The sequence below is a fragment of the Rhineura floridana genome, chromosome 1 (assembly GCF_030035675.1).
Source record: "Rhineura floridana isolate rRhiFlo1 chromosome 1, rRhiFlo1.hap2, whole genome shotgun sequence".
Classification (NCBI taxonomy): domain Eukaryota; kingdom Metazoa; phylum Chordata; class Lepidosauria; order Squamata; family Rhineuridae; genus Rhineura; species Rhineura floridana.
Genome location: NC_084480.1, coordinates 215,357,165 through 215,381,193, shown reverse-complemented (window position 1 = coordinate 215,381,193; position 24,029 = coordinate 215,357,165). Strand labels below are relative to the sequence as shown.

At 40.7% G+C, this 24,029-nt stretch overlaps 1 protein-coding gene and 1 long non-coding RNA gene across 2 annotated transcripts in view; one reads left to right on the top strand and one right to left on the bottom strand.

The window, feature by feature from the left end:
- Positions 1-5,157: 5,157 nt before the first annotated feature.
- On the bottom strand, positions 5,158-13,917 carry LOC133368474 (uncharacterized). Its single transcript, XR_009758653.1, has 3 exons — positions 13,653-13,917; positions 5,781-5,868; positions 5,158-5,693 (listed from the first exon to the last, which is right to left on the bottom strand). It is a non-coding gene; the product is annotated as an uncharacterized LOC133368474 (long non-coding RNA).
- A 13-nt stretch (positions 13,918-13,930) lies between these two features.
- The window catches only part of JARID2 (jumonji and AT-rich interaction domain containing 2), a 331,782-nt gene continuing 321,683 nt past the window's right edge, over positions 13,931-24,029 (top strand). The window contains exon 1 of the mRNA XM_061592694.1: positions 13,931-15,134. Within this exon, the coding sequence (XP_061448678.1) occupies positions 15,090-15,134 (45 nt within the window). The 5' untranslated portion in view covers positions 13,931-15,089. The remainder of the gene's footprint in view (positions 15,135-24,029) is intronic.

Sequence of the window (24,029 nt, the reverse complement as noted above, 5' to 3'; positions counted from 1 at the left end):
ATACATTTGCTAGCCTTTAAAGTGCTACTGAGCTATTGTTTTGTTTCTGCTCTAAGCCATGAATTTTAAATTAGGCCTCCAGATCTTCTGGAGAGTTGGCTTTTTAAAAAAGATATAAAGGCAATGCTTTTGCCAATTGCCTTACTGAGAAGGCAACTGTGAAGGTATTATTAAGAATTATCAGCCCCAGAAATAAATAGGAAGAGCATGTACAAAGTGCACCTCCCTCACCAATAAGGAATCTCAGCTTACATTTAATAAAATGATTCCACAATCTCAGCTTGCATTTAATAAAATGATTCCTTCTGCCTGGAGATGGATAGTTTTGGATTGGGATTGACTGAGCCTAGAATATAAGAGCCTACTACTCCAGGCCAATGGCCAATCTAGTCCAGCTCACAGCCTGAACTCCACAAATTGGTAAGAAAGGTGAGGAGAATGAGGCCAGAAAGCCACAAAAAATCCAATCATCTGCACTAAGGTTTAAGACAAAGGTTACCACAAGCCAAGAGACAATAATCAGGTACCCTATTTGCCTGCTGTTCCTCATGCTATGAATGACACAGGGTTTTTTAAAAGCAGATTTTCCAACTGCACAAATTCCCCATTGGACACCCTACACTAAAAATACACACAAAGCCAAACGAACATACAGTATGCTTTGCTCCTTGCTTAAACCCTGTATCAGTGGCACTTTCTTCATAGGAGTCAGTAGTTCTTACCTACCATACAGCAACAATTCATTTATGAATCTGCCTTAGGCCACTAACTAACAGAACAATCCAATGGCTCTGACACCAATGCAAAGCCCAACTCAATGACACACCAGTGCAAGGACCACTGGATCATCCTGAAAGGTATCTGTCTATTCCTGCTGCCTCATCAAACTTGTGCTGTCAGAACTGGTACCTCTCAAACACTGGGCTTCTCATGTTTTCACCAAGATTGCCTGATAAGCACCACTCAGCTGGTGAATTAAAACTAGTCAATTTTACTCTGCACTCAATAGGGCCTGCAGTACAGACTTTCAGTACTGACTGCTGTTTGTTTACAGAAGAGGATAACACCTGACACCATAAGGTATTATTGTTTGGGTATTTGTGGGTTCATGGGTGAGGGGCATACATATGGGTAAAAAAAGCAGAAGAAATCAAAATAACCATCCACTCTGTTCTTGACTAAAAATATCCCTGCCTGTACAGAGTCAGATACAGACCTTGGCTTGTGTTTGTCCTAGCCAGCAAGGATCTCCAAAAACTGCTTCCAGGAGGTAATTACAGTTCTCCTCTACCCTTGAAAGCCTGCTTCCTCAGCCCTTCAGCAGAAGTCTGTCCTGGTTCTGTTAAATTCTTACAGCAACTATTCACTTTTAGTTCTCTCCGTTTAAGAAAATTTCACAGGACAGGCCCCAACCCTTTCTTTAGGGCCTGCCGGTTTCTCATCCTTCCTTCTCAAACCCTTGCTCTCTCACTTTATAACAGCAGCTGGAGCTGCACAAACTCAGAGAGACTCCCACACTGACAGCGATTAGGCCCAACAGACTGAACAAGGTAGGCCGGGACAGCCCACAAGGTCTCCAGACAAACTGGTGGATGTTACAATACAAGTCTGTGCCCTGAATCTATTCTGTATTGCCAGGTCTACTAAAATCTCAATAGATCTACTGAAATATATGCTGATCTACTGATCATCTGAAAAATACCTTTGAATGAGAGAAAACTACTGATGTTTGGCCTTATGTGATATTTTTAAAAAAAATCCACAACAAAGCAGCAATAAACTCTGCACAAGTTGTTTCTTCAACCAGGTGACTCACTGGAGTCAAAGCAAAGCCAGAGTCAGATTGGCAGTAGTGTTCAGTGCGTACTCTGCAATCAGCAGGTTGGATGGCACAGTTCCTTCTGTGAGAGTATTTTGCATTGTCTGCAGATTCAAGCTGTTAACAACCAATGAAGCTTTTTCAGAGGGTTTCTAGATGGTCTAGTTCAAACCCAGTCTAGGCATATGATTGGTACAGTTTGGGCAGTTTTTTAAAAGTATGGAAACTGGGTGCATTCTACCCTTATATAATTTGTGTCCATGCTGTTCCTTTCTCCACTCCCCTGCCTGAGTGCACAGCAGCAAAAAAAGTAGTGCCGGAACTCAGTTCCACCTATTTCCACTGCAAAAAAAAAGCCCTGCTTTTATCTCAGCTCAATAGAAGCCTCAGTATTAATAAATGAGATGCTAACTGAGCACACTGTAGTCAGCATCCATCAGTGCACTTCAGTCTATCAGATGGATAATGGCTTAGCTTTCAGATGGGTAAAATGAGGACACAACCGAACTGAATTAAGAATCATACATGCAGTCCTAATAACAACCAGGGCAGTGGCAGCATATGAGATCAACCCCAGCTGGCCAGATGCCAAGTGACCTGGTCTTTGTGATAGAAGAACATCTTATGGGCCCGTCTGACATCAAGGGGAAGCGGAGGAGCAGTAACAAAGACTGACGGCTTTCCTTTTGAACTATAATTGTTTCATTATAACTGTTAAACATCTTTCCTATGACAAATTAAATTGCTGCATGAAATGGTGCAAATCAGTATAAGTAAATTACATTTTCAATTATTATGCTACAAGAGTTGTGCTATACAGAGATTGCTTATTGGGAGACACTTCCTCTTTGCTCCTTGTGGCAAAAGGACCATTTCATCAATATCCACTGGCAGCCAACTGGTATCAATGGCAACAAGGAACCTTGAATCTATGCCTGCCATGGTCAAGTCTAACCCCCAAGCTCCAAAGAACAACAGAAGAATAGATTTGCCTGAACACTGTCAGCGGGATTACTAGGGGTTCAAGAGCCTGACAGCAGCTGGAATGGCACATGGATGTCGTTTGAGCACTGTCTCTGGAAGGAGGATTCACTGAAGAAAAAGAATGATGAAAGGAGCTAAAGGCACTCTATCAACTTTTCTTAATATCTGTTGTCAGATCCTTCTCTTCCCTAACTGAAATCTACACAGTATGTTCCATAGGAGCATAAGGACAATGTGCAGAGGTTACAGAGTTCCATGTTATACAACATGGCAAATATCACCACCTGGTTGGGTGGCCTTATAGCACTCAAATGCAGTCCCACAGAAGGTGCCTGGATCCTTGCCCCGCTTCCCAGCCAGAGACACTGTGTAAGAAGATCTATCTTGAATGCACCAACACAAATCCCAGAAAAGGACTTTTCTCTTTACCTTACTTATTGTATGGAACCTTACACTCTGGGAAGTGCTGTGTGTGACATTCTCGTATGCCCTACATCACTATACCATTTAAATATGCCAGACACGCTAGCAACCACAACAGAGAACACCTTCAGAGGACTCCCTTGCCTTGGAGAAGAACGCCTGCCACCAATGACCCCCAACCAGAGGCTGCAATTGGTGGAAGATGACTGGCCAGGCTCATTAGCCTCACATAAGACAAGACTGGCTTTGCCCCCATCTCCCTTTCTTGATATTAATTCATTGGATTTTGATCTTGATCTGCCACCCACCTTCCCTAAAATGACTTGCATGCCTTATTATATGCTGCTTCCTACTACTGTTTGCGAAAAGCTTTCTTCTGCTTATATTCAACTTGTACAGGAATGGTATATGCTGCTTCACTGCCTGTACACTGATCTGTAATCAAACATTCACTAATAAAAATAAATTAAAGGGCTGATTCAGGAATGCCATGTCCACAAGTGAAAGAAAACAGCTATTTAAATGGCCAGCAGCTTCTACTATTTTTATTGTTATTGTATTTCAAATTGTTTTTGTTATGTTTAACTTCTTGTAAGCCACCTTAAGGTAGCATGTGCCTGTAAAGCTGGCATATACATTTCATAATAAACATGGCAAACACTGGAATGCTAAGTTCTAGCATCAAAAAAGTTGGAATCTTCAATGAAAATTACTCCATGTGCCACCAGGGCAGCTCTCCAATAGAGGGATCTTTATAGCCTGGGAGTGGCCAACTTGGTGCCCTTCAGACGTTTTGGACTAATACTCCCATCAGCCCCAGGTGGCATGGTAAGTGGTCATGGATGATAGGCGTTGTAGATCACAATCTCTGGAAGGCTCCATGTTGGCTATCCCTGTTCTAGCCCAATCTCAGCTGTGCTGCAGTACCACCACCATTATGGCCAGAGATGTACTATGGCTTTGCTACGCAGGTAACCTAAGAAACTAATAGGGACCTGGTTGACCCTACAGACTAACCTCGCCTGCTCTGAAATCTGACCCCCAGCTCATCTTAGAGCATTTTGTCTGCCTCTGGCCCTTTTATCCTTGTCTGCAGAACCTGACCACACCGTTTGCCTCTAACCCTCTGACACCTGGGTATTATTGATATGCATTTTCTCTACTGTGAACTCTAAATATTTCTCAGCAATGTTACCGGCTAGTCACCATTAGGATCGCTTTCATGTGTTTTCTTTGAAATAATTATATGCCATTTGTTACATTCAAGGGCTACAATGTTCATGGATAAGAGCCATAATGGAAATCTGGCTTTGGAAGTGATTACAGCTCTTTCTTCACACCTACCTCTTCCTTTCCATGGATTCTCAAAAATAAAAGCAACAAAAGGTCTTTCTCAGCAGGTTTCAAATGTGTGAGTTTTTGAGGCATTGTTAATCATGATTCATTTAAAAATAGCTATGGGGTAGTCATACCATCCAAAAATCAAGTTCTCACATTCTCTATGATGATAAAGCATTTAATCAGTTTGGTGGGAAAAGAAAAACACAACCCTCAGAATTTCAACATCATATCTGTGCTTTGTGGAACAGTTAAAATCCCACAACATCCCTATCTGTGATGTATTACACAAAACAACATTAAAAGTTACTGAAGTGTCAGTTGTTAATTTCATCATGTGTCAGGCCTACTAATAAATGATTCATCTTTCCTGGTGGTGACACCTCAAAAGGGATGGGAGGAAGAAAAGCCAGAAACTTTAAATTGATTAACACTGTTCTGATATCGTTCTTTCAAAACAAAGGAGCATATAGAACCAACGACTTTTTAAAAATGACATTTTAGTACATAATAAACTTTAAAAATTAATACAATTTTAAAGCATTTTTAACAAATGCAAGTGATAATACAATGCAAATGTATGTTTGTACTGTGTCAAAAGTATAGAGGCTAAATGTTCTTAATCTGAAAATTAAAATAAGATATTGCTAGCTGAAAACATTGCAGATCAAAGTAAAAACCTCAGAGCCTATTTACATAATCAGTTGTGCTTGCTGGAACCAGATATGTGATGTGCACACTGCTATCTTTTCATTTAGGGAATCCTACACTCACAAATGTGAGCTGAGAAAGAATGCCAAGCTAAAGCATTTAAAATGATGGGATAGTCAAATAATGCACTCAGGATCATGGTGTTAGTTCCATTTACCAACCAACAGAATCTGCTTAAGGTACCTTGAAACCCCTCTTACACAGATCTACAACACTACACACATGTATTGTATCTTGGGTGGAGACTGCATCTGTGTGGTATTGCCTATTTACATTTCTTGTCTTTGCATCTTTAAAAAATTTGGTGGATAGGTTTCAGTGGAATTGCACAATTAGGTCAACAATGCAAATGAAAAGATGTTATCATTCCTGAAACTGAAGCTCAATCTTCTCAGCCCATGAACTTACAACATTATACCTAGGTGAGAGTAAAGATTACTAGGTGAGATAAAAGTGAGTAAAACATAATTATATTTATCAACAGATAGGCATGTTAATATCTTACAGTTGTTGCACATTCCATTGCTTTCCATGACTTTAGAGTTTATAACAACCCAGTCAGCTGTAAAATTCCACCCTTGAGGTCTAGGAAGCTGTAACAAAAGGAAGACAAATAACAGAAAAATGAAGCCATGCTCTTTGTCCCTATTCCTAGAGTGAGATGAGGTTAAGAAAATAAATTTGCTTCAAATTTGGTCTTGTTAGCTGGAGCGATTGCTCGGCCTCGGAACTGCTACAGCTAGAATAAAACTATACTTACCATATACCTTTGGCCTACCTTTTGGTTAAACGGAAATACCAAAGGTGTTGTGGGAATAACCCCAAAAATACAGTGGCAAACTGACTGAGCACATATCATTGTGAAGCACACATTTATTTCAAGAATTATCTAGAACAGCACTAAAGGTCACAGTACTAAATGTTTGCTCTAGAATACCAAAATAATGTCATGAGTTCGGACACTGCACTGGCATGTGGTCAGGGCATCATCTTAAGTGCCTATTTGATGGTACAGATACAGCCAGGTACTTAGCTTGTTTATTCACAAGGAAGTTCCAGTTGTTTAAATAGAGCTTACTCCCAAGTAAAACCCATTTCAAATGTTTAGGCACAGCACAAATGCACTGGCAGGAGCCCTGGATTTGCTCTGCTAGTGTATTTGCACCATCTCGGCCTCCACCCACACCTAGTAACCAGCAGTGACTCAACTGTTGGGAGGTCAGGTAAGTGCTGTGCCCCACCAAGCCATCAGCTACTTGCTACATAGCACCAAAGACCATTCAAGCTCTCCTGGCACCTGAGGCAGAAAATCCCCCAAAGTGCTTCCCACCTCTTGAGAAGTAAAAATACAATATTAATAAATGAAATAACAGTCTGCTGCCATATCATGTCGCCCAAAACCAGTTGCCTAAAGTGGCCGCCTCACTCTGCCAAAGGGTTAGGCTGACATACCATTTTAGGCTGAAATCAGTGAGGCCTACTCCCAAATAAACATGTTTAGAATTGTTACTCCACTGCAATCCAGTCTTTGTTCCAGAAGTGAAGTAGACAAGTCTGCAAGGAGTAAAATATTAGCTACAACAGATTTATGCTCAGGAATGTATGCATGATTGTCTGGGGCAAGGAAAGAAATAATAAAATGGGTTGATGGGTTGTAGTCAACTAAGTTCTACTCAGAGTAGATCCATTGAAATTAATGGACCCATTAATAATTAGTGGACCCATGGAAACTAAGTTAGACATGTCCATTATTTAGTGAGTAGAACTAACATTGGCTACAACCCATTAAAAGCTTAATAGTGCAATCCTAACAATGTCCACTCATAAGTCAGTCCTATTGGATTCAATGGGGCTTACTCCCAGGTAAGTGGAATTAGCATTACAACACTTTTATCACAAAATATTTTTCTGTTTTCTACGCTAAACCTGATATAATTTAAATGCTTAAAAAAACCTGTAAATATTTGTCACATGCATCACTTACTGCCTGCCCTGTTCAACATTATTAATTTAAGTTATATAAAAACCTGAGAACAATCTGTGCACATTTTTTGTTGACACCTAGGAATCTTTGGATTCAGTAGACACAGTGAATATCTCAAGCTGCCTTACACTGAGTCATACCTGTGACCCATCTAGCCCTGTAGATGGGGAACTTTTTTGTCCTGTTATGAGCCAAATTCCCACAACAGAAAAATCAGTCAGGGGCTGCATGTTGGCATTGGGCAAGGCTAAAGCCACATGGTGGATACGCCAAAGGTAAAGGTGGACTCATCCATCCTTTTTCTCCCACCTTCTCTCTTTTTTCATTCCCCACCCAGTGGGCTGTGGGACGGGGTGAGGTAAGCTTGCAGAAGGTTTTCCCCTCACACCCCAACTCCTCCTATCATCAGTCCGTTTTGGTTCCTCCTTTTCCTCTTTTGGGATCTTCTCACCCACATGAAATTGGGCTGAGCACCACATATGGCACTCAGGTTTCAGGTTCCCCATCCGTGCTCAACTGAATGTTGGTGGCTCCCTGACGGGAATATTTCTCATCACCTGGCTACTGTCCAATTCTTTTAAAACTGGAGATGCCAGGAATGAAGTTCGGAACCTTCCAAATGCAAAGCATGAGCTCTAACACTATGGCTTTTTGGGAGGCTGGCAAAATGAATGGATCCTGACTGGACAGGTACACAGAATTTTCTGTAGAGTGAGGTGCTACATATCTATCAGTCAGGTAAAAAGAAATCTTAAGGGTGGGGAATCTCTGGCCCCAGAGCCAACCTTGGCCCATCAGGGGATCTAACTTGGCCCGTAAAGCCATTTCCCCACACCATGTTCACCTGGCCATCAGCTGACATCACTGGAACTGCCCACCTCTCAGTCACCTGATGTCATCATGTCAGATGATTGGCAGGTGGATGGCTCTGGCCACCTGTCAAAGCTGGCTGCAGGGGTGGTTGGAGATAAAGTTCTGGCCTGCCAAACCAAAATGTTTCCCCACTCCTACTCTCCGTACAAACCCCTCCTTGCAATATACATGCTCTCCCTCCATGCACCCCACACAATGCTGGTTATAATGATGGCCATTTCACTAGCACAACATTAAAATAAGTTAAAAATTAATAGTAGAAGCAAAAATAGTATTGCGGTGGGGAGGCTGATCTACACATCAAGCAAAATCACCTAGTGCAGTCCTTTTTTCAGACAGCAGATGCAGTATAACATTTTTGAGTATTTTGACAGAAACTCCATGCACATAAATGACAAAAATAATTTAGAAAAAGCTAGGGCTTTTTCTTTCTTTACCTGATGTGTTTTGCACATGTAGGAAAGTTGTAGCTGTTGCTTTTTAATGGAGGGGGTGGAATTTAAAAACTATAATTTCCCACTTGCAGTCTAGAAAGGAGTCTACCACATGATTTTACTTAACATGTCATTTGGTTAATAGATGGAAATGATATACAAGGAAAGAGGTATTCCATACACTGGTACTGCTTAAAGCTTGCTGGAGCAGGCACAAAGTATCAGGAACTCAATGGACTCAGTACCTTTCAGTGGCATGCTAGCCAACTTGCAATGCTTTTGGCTGTCCAATGGAGGAGCAAGTAAGTTATCTTTCAGACAAGACTATTTGCATCTTTTCAAGACCACATGAATGGATTGCCTTCCCAGCAGCAAATACATGCTCTGTTCTTCCTCTATACTTTGCTCATTTGAATAAACTTACTAACTCACTTTTGAGGCCTACCATAATTAGTCTGTCTAATTGGCTTATGGAGAGTGCTGCATGAATGTATCAGTCTTTTTATTTAAATTGTTTGTTTTATTAAAGTCTTCATATGGATGACTGATCACAAGAGAAACGTGTTTTTCCAAGTCTGCTTATTAGTAAGAGAGGAGTGTAGAATACTGATCAGATCATTCCTGAAACAGAGCACTAGTGCCTGCCCTTCTAAAGGGGAAAACTGGGATCAAGAGAGTATACATACGAATATATTTCATGCATCATGGCCAAATTTAACCCTCCTAAATGTGGAAAAGCATTTTACAAATCTGTTTATCTAGGTCAAATAGATTTCAATTAAATCATTGTTTTATTAAAAAAAACTAACAATAATTAAGATGCATTTGAACTTCAGGGGAGAGTGTGGTGTCCCAAATGAGAAGGCCCTCTTTCTGTTTGCTGGTGGGATACTTGGAGAAGAGCTTCTTGGAATGTTTAATGTAGAACTAGTATTGAAGTCCAAGGCTGTGGACAGGGCAGAGAGGGGAGGGGAATCCCCGGCGCCTGGACCTTTGGAGGACCTTGGCGTCTGGGGCCCTGGATTGTGAAAAAGAAACAATACCTTACAAAATAATTTTGGTATCTCAACAGACCAGAGCGTGCTATAATGTCTGTTGCTAAATCTCAGCATATCCAAGTCTTCTATCAGCCCAAACATTTATTTAGTAATATGATTCAGAAATTGCAAAGGGCAACATACAACTTGAAAGTCTCAAGCTGAGACCTGAACTACTAGACCCCAGTAGTAGGCCCCAATTCACAGAATGATTAAGCCCCAGTTCAGTTTATATAACTACTAGACCCCAGCAGCAGACCCCAGTTCAGTTTACAGTACTAGGCTCCAGTAGCAGGCCCCAGTTAACAGTGCTACTCAGCCCCAGTAACAGGTCCCAGTTCACATTTGCTCAACAAGCATTTCCTACAATTCTCTTAAAGGAACAGGACACCACAGTAGCAGAAAAAGAGAAAGCGAATACATGGGAGTGTGTCACTACTTATTATTTGGGCTGTGACTAGAACATGTTGGAACATGTCTACATGTATTTTGGCATTGTTTTAAAGTGAAATTAACACTATGAAGTACAAATACAAGTCTAAAGCACAGAAAAGTGAGAAAACATGAAAAAGCAAAAAAAAAAAAGTCAGGCAAGTTTATTCAGCCAAGGCTTTATTTCAAAATCATAATGAGGTGATGAGGGAGATAGTGAAAGCCAGTCACTGGATGCTCAAGAATTATTAGAAGAAAAAATGCTAATGAGGATTCTGCTGAACTAGAATAACAGAGATGCACTAGCACTGCTCAGGGTAAGGATAGATTGTCCTCATATTATGTTAAGAATTAACATATATTTTGTTATTTTCTATGTTGTAAACCACCTTGGCAACTCTTGATGAAGGGTGGTTTAGAAATTTAAAAATAAATAATAACAACTCCATTGTGAATACTTCATTGTGAATTAATTTGCCTGTACACTTAGCACACCCAAAATTTGCATATTTTACATTTTCTTTCATCTTTGTGTGTAAACCCAAATATGAAACGCTTGTTCTTCAAGCATCTAGTTAAAATTAGCGTACAGTACTAGTGTATAATACTTGCAGGAAATTTAGTATCACCATTAATTTTCTGGACCTCATTTGTAGGTCTTGTACTAAGTAAAAAATTTAGAACAATTTACACCATTGGAAACAGCATAAAATTAGCCTGAACTGATATAAAGTACATATCTCAAAATAATGTTGAATATATTAAAAGTTGCAATGCAAAAATTATGCATTTTCAAGGGTTATTTTTAACAGTATTATTATTAATAAACATATTAACTATATTGTTCTGACAAATGTTTTTCATTTATTTTCAAAATTTCTCACCCTAAATTAAACATGTCACTTAAAAACTTGTTTAAACAAAGTAGTAACTTTTGGTTTGTAGGAAGATCATGCATTAGACCAGGACTAACTCTCAGTGGCCCTGACTGTGGAGGGCTTTGAAAACAAACCTCAGTAATTTGAATTGTGCTTGGAAATGGACTGGGTTTCAGTGTAGCTCTTTAAGCATCAGAAAAATATCTTCCCAATGACCAGTCCGTTAGTAGCTCAGTAGCTGCATTTTGAACTAACTGCAGTTTCACAGCAGTTTTCAAAGGCAGTCCTTTAAACTTACTAGTTAGAAACCTCTGCAACAGCTTTTGTAGCAGTTAATGCTTTAATAAACTTCTGGATTGGATTACTATAATGCTCTCTACATATGCTTTTGAATAGTCTGGAAACAGCAACTGGTTTAAAATGTGGCTGCTAGGAGATCAACTAGTGCAAGATAAATGGACAAATGGAACATGCAATACAGATTTTGCAATAGCTTTATTGACTGTCACTTGGTTTCTGAGCTGAATTTGACGTTCTGGTTTTGACCCTTTTAAACAGAAGGGAGTAGAAAAAGAGGAAGACCAAACAAGAGATGGATTGATTCCATAAAGGAAGCCACAAACCTGAACTTACAAGTTCTGAACAGGGTGGTTTATAACAGATACTATTGGAGGTCGCTGATTCATCGGGTCACTATAAATCATCTTGAAGCCACATAACAACAACAAAAGTCCTAAAGGGACCATCAAGCCTAGGGTATCTTAAATAACATCTATTTCCCTATGAAACTATCCATGTGGTGACATCTTAACTGGAGGCCTGGCTTAGTGTATTTGTGGATGGTGGCTCACCTGGCTCCTTCCTTACTGGTTTTTAGACACCAGTTTAAAGCAATTATTATCTTTTAGGTTTCCATAACTAACCTCAACTTAGTTTCTACTGGTATAATCAATTTTGCTGCTAATTAGTATTTACAGGTAGTTTCCTCCCTACATTCCGCAACTGTACTGACCATCTGTTTCTAGTTCTGTGTTTCTTACATATTGGAGGTGTAGTGACATGATGACACACTACCCACAGCTCCCTCCATGCCTATGTGGTATGTGGGCACTGTTGTTAGCAATCCCTGAATAGCAGCCTATGGCAGTGTTTCCAGAGACACTGTGGGCATGTCTGTGTTTCTGCCATTGTTGTTCTTCCTACTCGTTTTCTCTTCTGGGCTGAGCAGCTGTGCCACCAGCATAGTGTCCATATATCTCCAGTCCTAGCATAACATGAGCATAGGATTGCTCTGCCCAACACAGGCTTAAGGCTGCAATCCTGTACCCATGTACCTGGGAGTAAGTTCAATGGGCCTTCATTCTGAGTAGACATGCATAGGATTGTGCCATTCCTTTTCTAAGGAAACCAATGGGATTCAACTGTGTTGAATTTTGATTGGAACATGCCCTATAAGTGGGTCCAGGAGATGAACTTGTGTATGGCAAACATGGTAAAAAGCCAAGCAAGTGTCAAGTTAATAGTTTAAAGCCGGAAGGGACTATAATAATCTTTTTACTGACCTGTGTTATATTAAGGGTGTTTTTGCTTGTAAGAACCATTTTATTTTACTTTATCAGAGACTGCTACTATGCAACATGCTACAACTGGCAGTAAAAAGCCCTAGGAAGTTATACATAAATACGACTATTATAAGATGCCCTTTCCACCAGCCTGCCTGATGCTATATACAAGGTAAAAAATAATCTGGTGGAGCAGGGTTTCCTACAATATTAAAGGGGGAAGGGAATGACCTCAGAATACTTTGGAGACATGTTGAGCAAGTTTTCTACAAACCAGACTCACTGTCCTGAGGTGACACTGGCTGGAAAGCAATGCTGTAGACTCCCAACAATTACTTAGTAACCAGGAAGGGGTATTTTCTGTTCGGCTTGAAATTTAGATAAGTGCTATTTTTTTTAATTGCTGTTTAAAATGGAAATGGACTGCCTTCAAGTCGATCCTGACTTGTGGCGACCCTATGAATAGGGGTTTCATGGTAAGTGGTATTCAGAGGTGGTTTACCATTGCCTTCCTCTGAGAGGCAGTGACTGGCCCAAGGTCACCCAGGGAGCTTCATGGCTATGTGGGGATTCAAACCCTGGTCTCCCAAATCTTAAGACACTGCAATCCCTGTTTCCCAAAGGAAAAAGTCTGCATCTCAAAGATGGCCTTTTCAGGTTTTCCCCTTCCTGTGTTGCTGAGCAAAGCATATCCTTGGCAGACTAATTTGTCTCCCACCCTCCAATCAAACATCTATTCTCTGCCCAAGCCATAGTGCGATCTTATACTGTACATGGTTAGTTGAGAGTCAGTGACCTGGAACTAGGGAGAGAGGGCTCAGGTACACATATGGACACGGGTCAATTCCCCCATGGCAACTCTTTACTTCAATAGGAAACATCCCCCCCATTAAATCGTTCACTTTTTCTCTGTTCATAAGCTATTCAGTGCCTCTTATGTTGCATCCGTACAATTTCCTGCCTTTGATTTCTTCCCCTCCTCCTCATCCGTCCCAGTGGTAGCCTGGTCTCCTAAGTCTTTCCCTAAAGCCATCAAATCCTGTATTCTACAACTTCTAAAAAAACACAACCCACATCTGTATTAACTAGGCTCTGAGTCTGATCTCTGCAAAGCCATTCCCCGCCACTTCTCTCTCAAAGATCTTCTTTTCTTCGCGTAAGCAGAATATATATATACTTTTTTGAAAAGAACCGCATCCACCGGTCATCTTCCTTCCTTCCCGTCTCCTCGGTGAAGCTATGAGCAATTGCTGGCGCAAAATCAGGGGGGAATCGTCCCTGCGCCGAAGCCGCGCAAAAGCCGCCGCCTCTTGCGTCCAGGACGGTACTAAAAGGGGCGGGGCAGGAGGTGAAAGAAAGGTGCCTCGAGGACAATCCTCTCAGCGCCCAATCAGGTCATCCCTGCTGCAGCTGCGCGCGCCGCGCAGCCTGGGACTTGTAGTTTCTCCCTTCATTATTGTAGCCATTTTGTGGTGAGGGGACTACAACTTTTCTAGAGACCAAGGGCGATTCTAAGACACCGCGCGGAGCTGCTGCTTTTTCCTCCTGCACGCGAGGCAGAGTCCAAGGATCGCAACCCAGCCCTTGCGCATATAGAGCGGGAAATGTAGCAGGACGAGGCTGCGTTTGCTTGCCAGGCGAGGGGGGAGGGCAGGGGAGGACAATTAAAGAGCTTTGCAGAGACAGAAAGGAGAAGAGCTGGCGACAGAGCGTGTCGTGAACGCAGGGATTGTCCTCAAATTCTTCACCAGGATTTGTTGCCGGGGTAGCATCAGCTGTACTTAGTGCCTCTGGCAGCAGAAGCCTCCAGACGTGCTCGCACGAGGACGGAAGGACGATTGGAACACGACTGTGAATGTGCACAAAACTGCTTTGGTTGCAGCTGCGGAAATGCATATAGAGTGATTTTTTTTGCGGCTGGTACCACGTTAAGAATTGAGACTAAGCCCTAACCCTTCTCTCTCTTCTTCCCCCCCTTCCTCCTCTCCCGCTCCCCCCGGTCTGCCTGCTTGCCTGTCTGTCTATCTATATACATAATATAATATTTTTTTAAAAATCGGGCCATTTAAAGTTGCTGCTGGAGAGCTGCTCTCATTGGTGGGGCGGAGGGAGAAACTGAACAAGCAGAGACTCCTACAGTGTGTGTGCAGCCTTTACTGCTGCTGGAGTTGTCTGTACTGCAGCAGAAACGTGACTTCCAACATTGAAAAAAAACATCTTCCCCTTTTAATTTTTTTTTAGTTTTTCAAGATGTAAACTACACCTCGGACACTACGGGCCTACGAATCGCTTTGGTGGCTTGAGAAAAAGAAAAGGGGAACATAAAGGGCGTCTTTTTGTGTGTGTTTAGGGTGTAAAATTTCCATTATGAATCTCTAAAGTGATTTTTTTGCGGTTTGCTTTGCATTTGTTTTTTCTTTTTCTTTTTTTGACCTCGCCACCCAACAGATTTTGGATTTATTGCAAGGAGAATTGCATTGTGTGCGAAGAAAATCGGATTACAAGAAACCACTACAAACAAGAAACAAAAAAGGATTTTTTTCCTCCAAATTGGTTGCGGCTTTTAATTCATGAAGCAATTTCCCCCATTTGCAATCAGAATCTGGATATCAGAATGAGCAAAGAAAGACCCAAGAGGAATATAATTCAAAAGAAATACGTAAGTGGTTATATCTGATGATTTATCTCTTTTGATTTTTGGAAATGCTCATGAACGTCAAGTTTATACCTAACGGTGGTGTTAAAGAATATCTAAAAATGTTGGCTTTTCCTCCGCTGGGAATGCGGGGTGATATTCAAAAGCTCCTTTTAACTGGTAAACCTGGTTTAAAAACCGGATTCATACAGCGATACCTCAAGTGAATAAATGTATTGACCTCAAATGACACAATCATAATCTAGTTTTAGAAGATGAAAGACATGAAGGTTGCGGGGCTGGCTGCTCGATAATGCAACTAAACTGCTTTTTCAAGCGGATTTACTAATATTTCACTTTGCATGCAAATAACCACATTATTATAACATATATTTAGGGGTTTGTGAAGGCACTGTGGTTGTTCAACGAAAATGTTAACTTGAAATCTAATATCTAGTTATGGCGAGCTTGCTGTTTCTACTCCCCCATCGAATCTCGTGTATGTGATCGTTTGCTTATCTGGCTTGCAATTGAAGCGAACCAGTTGGAGATCATGTTACAAGGAATACATTCCAAGGCCTGACTTTAATATTCAGGAAAATGGCTCAAAGTTTTGCTAATTGCGTGTGTGTTAATGATGAAATAGCTTTAACATTCAGAATGATGCTTTGAAATTTGAAGAGCCGACGATCTAGCTAATGTTGTATCCCTTCGAATGGTATAGTCAGCCACGGTTTCATCTCTTCTAATTGTATAAATGTGTAGAAATTGCTAGGATCGTGCCTTTTTATTTGGCTCTAGCTACGTTTTGCTCGGGATGGGGGAGTTATTTTAAGTTTGCAGCTATGGAGTGGTTCAGCCAGATATGCAGGCAGACCTAATGGTTATTTAAAAACAAAAACAAATAACCACTGAATAAAAAGAGTTTTGACTTTGGTTAGAAAATCCTTTAATATAAGTGACGTAAGATGACACAAAAGTTGAATACAATATGGTTATCGTTTGGAAGCAAGGCATTTTTTGTGGGGCGTTTATATCACGGTGGTGGGGTCATCTTCTAAATCCTTTCCTTTTGTTTTTAATAAATACTTCATAAAGTCACAATAGACTGACTGAGTTTTCCTATTATTTTTGCCGTATGGAAATGTAATTTTGGGAAACTTTAAGAAAATTATCTACGAATATACGAATTAAAAATACATCCGCATTGCAGAGGAACTGATAATCTCGAGCAGGCTACTTTAAAGTGTTTTTGTCGAAAGGAGAAGGTTTATGTAGGAAGTCTCCTGATGAACACGCGACCTGTGCACGTTTCTTGTGTATTGAAACAAAGCATACAAGGGGTGGACAATCTGCAGCGTGTGTATAATCGTCAAAATCTGTTTTAAGATATTGTACGTCTGCACGAGTGAACAATGCAACTCTACCTTGTCCATGGAGCCTGCTGGAAAAATTAGAAGTAGTGCCACTCCTCTCCTGGCCCCATTTTGGAAAGACACGTTATATTGGAAAAGCGAGACAACGCTTATGGGTTCACACAAGTTTTAGGCTCGTCATGCTGCGCAGGGCGGACGGGGACGTCGAGAGAGGGCAGGTTGCGAGAACGATGAGGAGAATTGGTGGGCTCTTTTGCCATTGCAATAAATAGCGATCATACATAGCAAGCATGGCTGCTGTTTTGGAGCTTCGTGCCGTTCTCAGCTGCGTGTGTTGTTTCTGACGCATTTTCGCGGCGGCGGCAGCAACAGGTTAAGCAGAATGTCAACGCGAGCCCCGGGTTTCCGGCCACTCCGCCCATTCGGGACCAGGTTCTTCTTGTTCTTGTGACGTCACAAAAGGAAGGGCCTGGGCTCGTTGGAATCTTCGTCTCCTCAACGTTCCGAATTCCCCTCCCACTAGTCTGTGACGTCAAACACGAGGCGGGCCGTAGAGACCGGGTGGGTGGGTGCGTGCGTGCGTGTGTATGAGAAAAAAGGTTGTCAAGGGACTGGCTGCTGTGAGGGCGGAGGCAGCTCCGGAGCATGGTACTCATTAGGCCTACATGGCTAGGCGAGCAGGTGTAGCAAGTAATTTGCATAACTCTGATGCGTTCTTCCACTCCTGAGCTCTCACCTTCCCACGAGGTAAGGGCAGAGCCCTTCTGGCTATCTGACCTGGTTAGGTTAATCTGCTTCCTTTCTGCATTTAGATGTTTTCATTGTGAAAGTTACTTTCTTAGGAAGGGTGGATGGCTGATTACATTTCAGTTTGCACTGATTTTTAGAGTAAAGCATACACTCTCCTATGTTCTTAAAAGTAATGTACTTTCCCTTTCTCCTGCTATCCCATAAATAGTGCATCATCATGGCAGCTAACTTTTCATCACGGGTTATGGGCCTTCTGGAAGGCTTTTAATGCATGATCACACATTTTTTAGGCCCCAGTTAGCCCATGCTGAAATTCCAATTCATCAGGTTTGACATCATGTATTGGATTCCAGCCACCTCCTTAGATAACCCTCCTCCATGGCCTTCCTGTCCCAAAGGCTTAACATTTAGGCTGCAGATACACAAGCTATTTCAAAAACAGCCTGAATGTTTTCTCTGGCTTCAGTTTCCAATGAATTTGCCCATGGCTGGACACATCTCCCTTCCTCGCTGCTGATTAGGACCTCCCACAGCAAAACATTGGGCCAGTCATTGTGTCTGCTGAGCCTATGGAAAAGATTTTCATTGGACACAACTGGAGTGAAAATGGGGTTGATGGCCAATCAGTTTTGAAATCTGTGTGAAGCTGACTTAAAGATAAAACATACTGGAGCTACAACTTCCAAGGTTTTGGAGTATAAGGGGGTGGAGTTTTACTAGCGTCATGTGTCGCAGTGTCCTGAAAACGAGAGGTGAAGACCCATTGAAGCTAGCAAATCTACAAGTGTGTCTGTATTCGTAGTTCACAATTGCTAGGTCACAGCTGCTCTGAAGGTTTTGGTCTTTTAAATAAAAGGGGGAAATTCTGGAGTACAGTAGGGCCCCGCTTATATGGCGGGTTCCGTTCCGGACCCCTGCCATAAAGCGGAAATCGCCGTAAAGCGGAACCCCATTGACTTTAATGGGGCGCGTCGCGTGAAAATGATGCAAAAATGCTGCAAAAGCAGCAAAATCGGCTTTAAAAGAGGGGAGGAAAGCCGCCGCATTAGCGGAACGCCGGTAAGCGGGGCCCTACTGTACACTAAACAGTTCATTTGAAAAACTGACACCAACAGCTTGCCCTGCAAAACGTATGTTGGAGTATGCTAAGATATAAGTTCATATCAGCAGGAACCCTGTCTAAGAATGCTATAAAAGACAACTAGCACATTTTTTTCACATTCTCAACTTAAGAGTTCTAACAAGACATGTAACTCATTGCATCACTGTCTAGAATGTCATAATATACCTGTGTAGCCAGTTTGTGGATTGGGCCTATGCAATCATTTAGTTGTTCTTTCAATGGAAGGATTCACTGACTGTACAGAGTTAATATATTTCAGCTTGGGCAGTGGTCCACCTATTGTCTATATTGGTTCTCTTGCTGGTTTGCTTATATTTTACACAGGAAGTTGGAATCTTAATATATCAGTGACTAAAATCCTGTAAGTCCAGATAATGCCAGTGTGCGCCAAATTTTGTCAAATGAAAACTGTAATGTTTCCTGCTGATGCAGAAATTAGAAAATATAGCTGCGTATAGAGATTGCCACAACTAAACCAGAGCCTTTTGAAAAATGCTTTGTAGTGATTTCTTTTTCTATTTTAACATGCATTGTAAATGCAAGCACAAATTGCTACAAGCACAAATGGTACAATTCTCTTAATGCATGATTTGCTGTTTTCAGAATGGAAGAAAGTTTGTTTCAATTTGTAATTCATTAATAGCGTTGGATAATCCATAAACAAAACACGTGTGTGTTTCACTTTTGTTCTTCTTTTCTATTAAATTAATTACCTTTGATTCATTATGACTGTCTACTGTGCTCTATTTCCCAAGCAAGATTAACCTACTGTTTTTACATTCAGGCTGCTATCTACAGTTGGAGGAAAATCTCTCATGGACTCTGGGAGTCATTGTGTTGTAGTGGAGAAAGCATTGGTCTCTGACCAGAGAGACCTGAGTTCAGATGACAGCTCAGCCATGAAGCTCACTATACAACTATAGGACCATTCATCATCTTTCAGTCTAACTTGCTTTGCAGAGTTGTGGGGTTGGGGGAAAGCTATCAGCTACTTTGAGGAAGGACGGGCTTACAAATATGAAAAACAAATAAATAATGAAACTGTACATAGTTACCTGATCTTATGAGCCACTGTGTAATATCTGTGCGGTGGCTCAATAGATGTGACCATTAGGATTCGTGCAACGGTTGTTGCAGGGCTGTATCATTTTACATATGGGATGTAGGTAATGGGAACTAACTTTAAAATTATGGCTGTGGCAGAATTTGGACCCAGATCCAAGATGTCACATGGTCCATTAGACAAAACTAATATCTTGTACAGTAGGGCCCCGCTTACATGGCGGGTTCCATTCCGGACCCCTGCCGTAAAGCGGAACCCCATTGACTTTAATGGGGCGCGTTGTGTGAAAATGCTGCAAAAGCGGCTTTAAAAGAGGGGAGGAAAGCCGCCGCATTAGCGGAGCGCCGGGAAGCGGGGCCGTACTGTATTGCATGATAGTTTCTTGCATCTCTTCAGTCTGAAGAGGTGTGTGGGAGGGAAATCTGCTTACAGTGGTGGCCAGATCGTAACTAGCTGGGGTTTATGAATCTATTGAGGTTCAGTGGAGTTGTTATATTTTGTAAACCTTGTAGTTTTAATGTGATGTTACAATGAGCTTCTTAATGTGTGCAGAAATTGTTTCATTGCTCAAACACAATCTTTGGAACTAGCATATAAATAATTTTGAACCTAGTACATGTCCTAACTTATTGAAACTGCCCAGAGGAATAATACAGAATGACGCCACAATATTCAAGTAAATGGAAGCCTCATTCCTGATTATGGAGTTGGGCACTGAAGAAATTGATCGTTGAGATCTGTCATTTTTTGGTGAAAATAAATTTATTTCTCTGGTATCTCAAATTGGGAAGCTCATCCTGCGACAATGACATGTCTTGGAGAATGTTAAAGCGCTAACAGAAATGTAGTAGAATTAGGGCCGTGGAGTCGGAGTTGGAAGCAATTTTGGGTGGAGTCTGAGTTGGAGTTGGAGTTGGCAGAAATGTACTGACTCCGACTTCAAAATAAAATTAATATTTTAATATTAATATTAATTTATTAATACATTAATATACACTTGCCATTTATGAAGGAGTCACAGTCAGACAGTAGAAAAAATAATATACATTTGCCATTTATGAAGGAGTCGGAGTCGGACAGTAGAAAAATAGAGGAGTCGGAGTCCACAGCCCTGAATAGAATATGCTTGCAATGCAGCCTATATTGGCCATATCATTTCTTTGGCTGAAGAGTGGGATTTATTTCTGCTTGACACTTGAGCTACTTCTGCTAAATGAGATCAAGGCTATTATTGTGGTGGTATAGATTGGGCAAGGGGACATGTTCAGTCTTTGGCTTGTGAATGTGATTTACATCAATTGATGAGGTTTAAGCTGGATTTTTTTGTAATTGTTTGGAAGCTAAACACAGCATTTTACCACTTGAAAAGGTGGACCTCTGAGAACATAATATACCCGTGTTCCAGAGTTTGCACTGTATTCCAGCAGGATTTCTGGCATGAATTGATGTGTTGGTTATAACCTGTAAATCCCTAATTAGCTTGAGTTGTACTTAATCTGTAACTACTTATCTGTATCCCATCGCCATTTCTAAGATTGTTAGAGTATTTTCAGGATGAGTGAAAGATTGCCCAGGCATTTGGAGGACATGGTGAATGTAGTGGCTAGAGTGGCGGATTTAGTCTAGGAAGGCCTGGGTTCAAATTCTGACTCAGGTGTGGAAGCATACCAGATGGCCTTGACTGATCACACTCACTTCAGCTAACCTGCCTCTTTCATAAGGTCAGCATGAGAATAACATGGAATTAAACCCATGTGCACCTTTCTGAGTTTCTTGGAGGAAAGGTGTGAAATGTGAAAAATAAATGTAATTTAAATAACGTATCATGAGCCCTTTAACTTTTTGATGGATTGAAATACAAGCTTAAATATTAACCATATCAGATATATTGATCAATTAAGTGAGCATCTGATTATCAGTATTTAACTAATGCTTACAGGAAAGCATAGGATGGGAGACAATTTAGTGAAATTAGTTGGCCTCTTTTTTTAAAATAAAAATAAAGTCTGTAGGTAGTATAGATTTGTAATGATCAAAATTATAGCTGCTTCTTCTAATTATAATTACAATAATTATAATTAATAATAATAAAGTATTGCAATTAAAGCTGCTGCCCTAATCATGTCTACTCGAAGGTAAGTGTGGTTAGGATTGCAGCTTAATTCTCTGTGTACTCATCAATAAAAAAAACAATTATTGCATCTTAATAATAGATGCAAAACAAGGTGGGAACAATTAGTCAACATACAAAAAATAGGCTTTTTTCCAGAAAATGACAACATTTCCTTTAGAGCAAGGAAATAGAAAATGAAAACTAAAATCCAGTTTGAAGCACTTCATAATAATTCAATAGACGTTTTTTATATGCAGTTTGCACATATTAAAGAGAATGTTTATGGTTTGGACAGAGACATTTTGTAGATGCCCCAAAAGAGTGTTAAATGTGCACTAGTGTGCCATTAAATGTGTTTGCCAGCATTCATTGGTGTATGCCACAGTTTATCAGCATGAAGCATGTATCTTTTTTTTTGGATATCTGCAAAATCCTGGGAATGTCAACATTCACATATGAATGACAACATTTACCAGTAAGTCAGTTTAGCATATATATCTTATCTGTTAACTAATATATGTGACTAATATTCTGAAATAGAAAATGAGCAAGTTACTATAAAAACAGTACTTTACATGAGTGTGATGAAATAAAAGAGCATCAAGGGACCTATCAGCTGACCATTGAAAAGCTAACCTAGCCTCTGAGTTCATTGCAACTCCTGATATGAACTATAGGGGTCTGGTAAGTTGTTTGAGTTCATCCAGTCTTTCTGAAATAATTATGAGCTTTCTACATATTTCTGCAGGAGGTACTAGAAACTATAACTAGGGAATTACTAGGGAAGATCTGTGGCATCTGTATAGTGGTTATTGAAAGAGATAAAGGGATTTATGTTGTGATTACCCAGTTAACAGTAGCAGCAGATGTAAATAACTCTACCTGTTGGGAAGCTGTGAGGGCAATTTGCATTCAGTCTGCTGTTGTGCCAAAGTTTGAGGTTGTTAATTTTCCTCTGAGATCAGTGCCACTAGTTTAATTGCATGAAGAAGTAGTGGCCCTGCTTTAGAAAGAGATCAGGGCTTCTGAAATTGCTGCAGTGTCATATGACTCTAATGCTAGCACAGTCAAAAATACTGTATTCTGGATGAGAAATATTTTTACATAAAAAAAATACCTTAATCCTCCAGTGCCCCTTATCTCAACTCAGCAAGGGATAAGAAACAAGTTACTTCACTTGCAATTCTGGTTGGAAATGGAAGAAAGGATCTGAATAGTGTTCTGCTGTTTCCTCTCTGAAAGCTTCTTCAGGAACAACATCTAGAAACTGGCATGGTCCCACAGACCATCATCTTGGAAATGGGAAAATCTAGCTTTGATTTCATAGTTCCGTGTTTTTTTATTGCACAGCTTTGAGGAAGCTCACAGTTTCTTTGCTTCATTTTACTTGTCTGTATAATGGAAATAATAAAAACCTATCAGTTGTTGCTTCTTGTGAAATGTTTGCATATCCAGCATTGATCTCACACTTTAATTCTGCACAGCAGCAATTTAAAAAATGCTAACTGCTTCACTCTGACATTCACAATATCATTTTCAGTGCAAGTATGGGGCAGGGTGCTGTCTCTGTGGGATATCTCTCTGAACTGGGAATCCTCAAAGAAGCAGAAAACCCTCCAGGAGGTGGCCATGCTAAGTTCTAGTGTTGTGGTTTTCAGTGGCATTTGAGAGGCTTATTGGGAGTTTCTCAATAAGAAGTTAAATAATGGCAGACTTCTCTGAAAGAAAGCTTTCCTGCTACTACTCATCTTCCCTTTTTTTGTCCAGTAGCCTCAGGAGAGTGGTGAGTGTATTCTAGGTCACACTGTTGCTTCTTTCAGGAAAGTGGTGAAGTCCAGCAGGCTTTGAAAGCATCTTGTGTGTGCCCCCCACCCCGGCAACATTTTCCAGAGACCTTGGTAATATACAGGAGGAGTTCCTTAGCAGACAAGTCTCCTTGGAAAAAGAGTTCCTTGAAGTAAGAAAGTTTTGAATGCCCAGCTCCAGAGGACTGACAGACAGGTCATTCCTTGTGTTAAAAATGATGACCCCCCCCCATGGAACCATCTAGAAAGGTTGCCATTTAGGAATCAAGCTATTCCTTTGGTTGGCCTTTCCTTTGGTCATGCAACACATTTGAAGTTTATTCTTTTAATCACAGTTAATGGCAGCAAATCAAAACGATTACAAATGGTTCATAATTTTTAGTGTTCATTGGGTTTTCTTGCTGCCTGTATTGGTCAGACTCTAACACAAAGGCACATTTTCAGCATGCCTATCTCTGCATCAAGTTGTGGCCCTTATATTTTGCCAGTCTTCCAATGTATTTGTTTAAATGTAAATAAGCTTTTTTCCTAGCAGATTTCCAGCTAAGAATCTGTGGCATATTTTGAACTGTACAAGACAGGCTTTTGTTTGCTTCATCATATAGACTTTTTTTTTTGAGGTTTACTCCAAGGAAAGTGTATTACTGTTTAAGGCACAGGATTGTGCTGCTGCTAGGTATCTGACTTTA